The following is a 6,658-nucleotide window of genomic DNA, read 5'->3' on the forward strand; positions in this document are numbered from 1 at the left end:
CTTTTGGTTCATCCTAATATTAAAATCGTGGGTGTGCATAAGTTTCTTTAACAGTACTGTTCGTACTTCGTGTCCAACGATGTTTCTTACGCGAATCGCGATGTTAGAAAAAATGCAGAATTTCGTAATGGGATGGCTTAACGTTTAACGACCCTTTCAAATCTTTCCCTACCTAATTAAGTAATTCATTTTTACTAACATGTTACACGGTCTAGCTCCCTGTTGCATAAACATTTATTATTCACGTTTACTGTTGACAAACAGTATCGTTCCTTCTTATGAGTAATACATTACAACGATACTAACTTTTATCTAATGACTTCGTAACGTAATTCGGAGAGATCGCGGATAATAAACTACGGAATCTACACAGGATCTACCTCTTAAATAAGTTCAATTAAGTCCGATTCCCGATAGATTCTTTTCGGCTATAGTACAATGTTACAAGCAATGGTTTCCTTCGTGGTTCGTGGTGTGATGCTTTTTCATCTGAACGGATCCATGTGGACCCGATATGATTGCGAGATCTAGCAATAATAGGTAATGGTATCTTATGTTCTAATCGCGGAGTATTATCGAATCGATGAACAAGTAAGTTCGCCCGGGTACGCACGCTTCCTCTCTCGTTGCCTCGGAAACGTGTCATTTAAACGGAATCCCGCGTTGCGCAGTTTCAGCAACACTGGGTAATCGTATGTGACCCAAGCTTTAATTCGTGTGAATACGCCTTTCAGACTTTCTTAAACGTTAATAACGCTTGCTCTTTTTCTTTTGTACCTGCCGTGATAAATCAACGTGGCTTTGTCTGAAATCACATTCACGAATAGTTCTCAATTGCAGCGTCGTAAAAGGTGGCAAGCGAGAAGGGTACTCAAGAAAGTTGCTAGAGCACAGCGGGCGCGAATAAAAAATATTGAATATTGCTAACGGCTTCAGAAAATTTGAAAATTGTGCGTTAAGTTAAAAATAATTGATGAACGCTTGCGTCAGTATTATAAATAATCGCTCCCCTACCGTAACAAACGCAGTTGTTTATCAAATATAATACCTAACTAATTTACAAAGGCTTTGACTCTGCAACTGAAGCTTCATAAAGGTTTATAGATTAATGAAACAGAATATTACGATATTGCTTTAAAGATAATTGTCGACAAGAGTGCAATTACTTATAGTATTTCTGAACGGTTCCTTGAACTAAAATGATAGCTTTCTTGAGAACCCAGTGAGACTTCTAACGTTAATGAGATAAGCAGAGGATCTACCCAGGGTGAGATATTTAAAATGTAACAAGTCATTCATTGCTATTGTAAATATTGGTACGCACTGCATTCTTAAACGAAAAATATAAAAATATAAAACAGATAACTTTACATATATAAAAATAAATCATTAATTCCAAGAATTTCGTCATTAAAATTTCGTGAGAATCTTTTAAAGCGATCGACAACGTTTGAACGCAGTTTCAAAGAAACATGGATTTGAAATAATAATTCTGATGATAAGATAAGATGACAGTCTGAATTTAAGAGGAAGTTCATTCGTGTCTGTAGGAAAAAACAGCTTGGCACATTCCGAATGCCTCGCCCCGTAAAATGGAGAATAGATAGAGCACTGGGATTGAAGATGTTGGCGTTTAAAATGAAATTAACTCGTCCACGTTAATCGGACGAGCGAGGCGGAGGAGCTGCGTTACTGACCTCTTCGTCGGAGGCTTGAGTAAAGGCTCCTATCGCCTGTTGGACTTGCGGCACGGTGGTCCCACCGGCGAGATGAGCCACGGCGGCTTGTTTGCCGAGTTTCACGGCGTCCTGCGTCGCCTGTGACGACTCGGCCCTCCTAATATAAGCGGCCTCTTTTTTCGGTGGTACCACCGGCTTGTTCGGAGGCACCGGGGGAGGAACGCCCCGTGAAATTGCCGGCTTTTTCGAGGACAGCATACCGCCGCCGCCGCCGGAGGTTTGGATCGTCGAGCCGGTGCCAACGTGATACCCGAGCTTTCCCGCAGCCTGCGTCGACGGTGCGAGTTTTACTGTGCCTCCAGGATTTACGGTAGCAGGTACGACCACGCGTTTGTCTACAGCCTGGGAAATGAATAGACAGGAGAACCGATTTAACGCTCGGGCTATCCCTTTCGAGCACCCTCCTCAGAAGGGCACTCGCGTAGATACTGTCGTTTTATAAGTTACGGTTTAAAATATAAAATAGAAGTAGAAATTATATCAAGTCACCTGTCTAAAGTCTAAAGAGAAGATCAATGAAAATTATTGAAACTATACTTTTAGCGTAAGCAATATGACCATGTAATACTTATCAAATTCTAAATTGTACATACATCGCTTATTTCTATCAGCGCTGAGTAGTTTAATACGCTGTTACGATATCGTAACATATAGTATGAATGATTGTTCTAGAAAGAGAGAAAAAGAGATAAGGAGAGAGGGACAGGGGATAATGCTAATAACAGGGAACGTAGATTCGTAATGTTTTTTTATCATACCGTTGAAACTTAGCAAGGATATCTACTTTGTTAGAATAATACACCACACAGATCGAAAAGAAAAATGAGAAGTGACCAACCAAACCATGTATAGTTAGCATTAGCAAATACCAAGGTTGCAATTAGGAGGACAAGCGAGGAGAATTTGTAAATAAGGCTCGAAAAGTGAGTTGCATACGAGATTTAATTAAGGAAATAATATACATACTGAATAGTAATCTTATGTACAAAATAAGAATAGCGTAATACAATGTAGACTTGAGGTTTAATGAAGTGTATTAACTTATATAAAATAATACAATGTGATATAATCAATGTGTACATATACATATGTGTATATTTGTGTTGGGTGCCTGTGTATAATTAGAAATAAAATTGTCTAACTGATAATAGATTATTATTATTTACTCTCGATACGGCGATATAAATACCCCGCAACGATTAAAATAAAATTAATCAATTAAATGTTAATAATAACGTTGCCACGGTAATTAAATATTTCTACTACACCGAAGACGCGTACAGCCAACACACATTTAGAAGATGCGACTCAACTTCTAGATGTGTGCATGCAGCGTTAATATATCTATCTGCTTAGGATTTACTTTTTAGATTCATTTTCTATTTCCAGTTTTCTCTATTGTACACTTTACTCTCGTCCCTTGGATTTGCTTCACGATCGTCATTAGTATTCTAATATACATACATCGCTTATTTCTTTCAGATTTATTACTTGCATTGATTGCTCTTTGTATTTTATATAATCGCGGTAAGTATAGACAGCAGTATACCCGAGTGTTAAAGGAAGAAATTAGCCAATTTTACCCCAAAGCAGTTTCTATTTGTTATATCCACTCATTAGAAATAATAAGAAAATGTCGAAAAAAATGCGAAATAGTTGTGGCTTCTAAAATAATATAAGACATATTTATATTTTACGATTATCATGCAATAATTATATAATAAAAGTATTCTATGTAACATTTAATTTATAATAAGATACAAGACTAGAAAATTTTATTTGACTACACTTATTAAATTTAATCAATCAATTTTGAAGAGATTAAATAAATCTTTAATCAGAATCAAATTACTTTTGAACGGGCACTCTTATCCGTAATGTTTAACGCTTCGAAATATCATATGATCACTTGTCTAAATGTCTTCAAACGTTTGAAATATAATTTTAAAACACACAAATTGATTACTTAAAATTCTTTCACTATAGAATCTAAACACAACGTCATGATGCTGTTTATGCTTTTTGTGATATGCTCATATAAATCAGATACAAAGAATACCGGCATTTAAAAATAAACATTATTACAATAAAACATATAAAATGTTTCAATATATATATATTACAAGAACTGTGTTATGAAAAAATATATTCTTTTCTTTACAAATATATATTGTAGTATAGACTCAGATTAAGGTAGAATGAGTAGAAAATTGGGGATAATTTACCTGGCTTTCAGAAGACGATGCAGTTTCTCCACTAGAAGACGTGATATTGGATGTGTATGGAATTCCACGTAACGCTTGTCCAGGAGTTACTGATCTAGCAATCCCAGTAGCTGCAAAGACATTACAGTAGCTCTTATTTCATTGATACATTCAAGTTCTTAAAAATACTGATGTAATTTGTAATTCCAAAATAGATAAACATGCACGTATTAAAATTAAAATTATTGTATCATCTACGATTCCTAGCAAAGATTCAAATTTCAGATGAACACTAAAGATACATTTAAAATTCTATTAATTGACCAAATGTAATTCTGTTCATTCATAGGGCCGGAATTTTCTCTTATAGAAGATATGCGTATTCAAAATATATTAATCGTAATATTCTTACTTGGACCGCTGACAGGAACACTAGATACCGTGGCAGTGGGCTGAACGACTTTACTGCTAACCATTGGTGTCCCAGTGCCCAGTATTGTACCCTTAACTGGAAATAGACCGAAATGTTTCATTTAATCATTTTATATTAATAAATTGCTCACTAATTGAGACAAGTCACAGGTTTTACATACTTGTTTGTGGAGCACTAGCAGGTTTAACTGTAGGCATAGCAACTAAATTCGCAGGTTTGGCTGGAGGAGGCGGCGGCGTTGCACCGAGGCCTCTAGGAGAACTTCGCGCTTGAGACTCTTTCCACATGTCCATTTCGCTCCGAAGTTTCTCTAATTCTAACTCAAGATCTTTAGTTCTTTTCTCTTCCTTCGCTAACGCTTGTTTATATTGTTGCCTCTCGATGTCGAACTGTACGAGATGCTTCTCCAACTCGGCTTCCATTTGTAACGACTTTTTACTTTCCTCCTCTAGACCCTCGGCCATGGAGTCAATACGTACTTTCTCCTCGCTCAATATCTGTGCCAAATCTTCCGATCTCTTCCTCTCCTCTATGTACTTCATGATTATTTTCTTGCGTTCAGCTAGTAGTAAAAGCACTATTTGCTTTTGTCGGGTTCTCTCCTCTTCTAAAGTGTCGGTCACCTTTTTTAATTCTAATTCCAGTCTTTTCTTTTCTTGTTTCTCTAATTCTAATTCTTTCTTTAACCGCGTTCGTTCCTTCTCCAATCCATACGTAATGTCGTCACCTTGGGCAGTATCGTGTTCATGCTTACGCTTCTCTTCCTCCAATTCCTTGATAACCTGAAGAAAAATTACATATTAATGGACAAGTTATAGAATGTAGAAAATGTCTAGTCAATTCACTATGCAACGTGTACCTGTCTGTGCCTAAGTTCAGCTTCTTTAAGAACTTTAGCCATTTTAAACTGCATGCATCTTTGCTGTGTCACAAGCGACTCCAGAGTAGCTACTTGTTTGTTCACTTGATTTGGTTCATGTTCATTTATACCGCCTACCAGTACTACATCACGAGCGAGCGCAGCATGCGGGTCTGAAGTTCCACTCAAGTATCGCGTGGTTAATAAGTGTTTCAACTTATCTGACTAAAAGAATGCAAACCATTGCACATTCAGTTAATTCTTAAACGTAATCCTAAGTTGTTCTTCATAAATATAAACAAACAAATTACCTTTAATACTGCTATTACAATATCTCTTGCCTGCAATTCCCCTTCAAGATGACTTAACAATTTCAATAAATCATTCTTACTTAACTCCATTTTTGGATTACGCTAAAAGAGAATTTAAAGGGAAATTATATTGATGAAAGATTCTTTGTGTCACATAAGAAAAATTTCATTCAAACGGCAGAGAAAGTCTTTGTTTAAGATGAAATATAAATGTGTACTTTTAATGTATTGGAGGAATTCTTGTCCATTGCCTCTATGTTGTTAGACTGTTGTAAACTTATTTGATTCTGTTGTTGCATCGGTGACGGCGACGGCGACGGCGACGACGAAGGAGACTGGTAAGACTGCGACGATGGTGTGGTGGTGGCCAGCGACTGCATCTTCGCGATGCAGACCGAGACAGTCGTCGACGACCCGGACGATCCGTTCGCCGGCGATACTGTCGAACTTACGTTCACAGCATTTTGACTCTGCGATGCCATTTTCGGAGAAACGAGCTACAAGGGAGCAGCGTGCCCTCCCCGAGGAAAGAGCGTGATTTCTCGAGGGGAGGAGTACTGAAAAGTACTAGAGGAAAGTATCCCGCGGTTAAACCGTCTCAACCTTTGGTGTTACCGTTTTCATTTGGTCGAGGATGTTTATTTCGGCCCAGAGAGCCAACGTCAGAACAAGCCGCATCGCTCCGCGGCTTCTTTCTTATGTTTCGAACTCGTTTAAATCATGCCGAACACATTTAATCCGGCATTTAACTTTATTCCGCGACTATTGACAAATCAAGCACAAAGCGAAGTTCACGGATAGGAGCCTATCTCGTGAAAGGTGCTACGAGCTACGAGATCGTCTTATCGATTAAGCTGGTATCGAATGTTAATATTCGATTCGATTCTCAGTTTGCGCGGCGGTAAAATTCAAAAGTCTCGAATGTGTGGAAATATCAGAGCACGCAGTATGTTCACATTGAGGGATCACATCATCCATGGAATGTGTGGAGACTGGGTTCGCTTGTTTGGACAAGCGAACATTCGTAAATTAACCGCTGTACGAGATAGAATTATAAGAGCGTAATAAAAGAGATTGAGTAAACCGATAACGGGATAGTGTATAAATAATTC

General features: G+C 37.7%; 1 protein-coding gene across 2 annotated transcripts; it reads right to left on the reverse strand.

Annotated features, from left to right (window-relative positions):
* Positions 1-216: 216 nt before the first annotated feature.
* Positions 217-6,028, reverse strand: Naus (cortactin binding protein N-terminal like nausicaa). 2 transcript variants are annotated; one of them, XM_018020681.2, is made up of 8 exons: positions 5,765-6,028; positions 5,547-5,648; positions 5,236-5,460; positions 4,537-5,158; positions 4,356-4,451; positions 3,965-4,074; positions 1,698-2,081; positions 217-805 (listed from the first exon to the last, which is right to left on the reverse strand). In XM_018020681.2, the coding sequence occupies exons 1-8, from the start codon at positions 6,026-6,028 to the stop codon at positions 791-793; spliced, it is 1,818 nt and encodes a 605-aa protein (XP_017876170.1). In that variant the 3' UTR covers positions 217-790. The 2 variants fall into 2 exon arrangements, with proteins under 2 accessions (XP_017876170.1, XP_017876169.1); XM_018020680.2 differs by lacking the exon at positions 217-805 and having other exon boundaries at positions 812-2,081.
* Between the last annotated feature and the right edge of the window lie 630 nt (positions 6,029-6,658).

Source organism: Ceratina calcarata, unplaced genomic scaffold (assembly GCF_001652005.2).
Source record: "Ceratina calcarata isolate Rehan_Ccalc_2016 unplaced genomic scaffold, ASM165200v1 scaffold232.2, whole genome shotgun sequence".
NCBI lineage: Eukaryota > Metazoa > Arthropoda > Insecta > Hymenoptera > Apidae > Ceratina > Ceratina calcarata.

Excerpts from the sequence above, each read along its gene's own strand:
- Naus (XM_018020680.2), bottom strand. The coding sequence starts at position 6,028 with ATGGCATCGCAGAGTCAAAATGCTGTGAACGTAAGTTCGACAGTATCG. Across the intron at positions 5,159-5,235 it reads CTGAACTTAGGCACAGACAG|GTTATCAAGGAATTGGAGGA; the intron begins GTACACGTTGCA and ends ATTTTTCTTCAG. Across the intron at positions 4,452-4,536 it reads TGCTAGTGCTCCACAAACAA|TTAAGGGTACAATACTGGGC; the intron begins GTATGTAAAACC and ends GTCTATTTCCAG.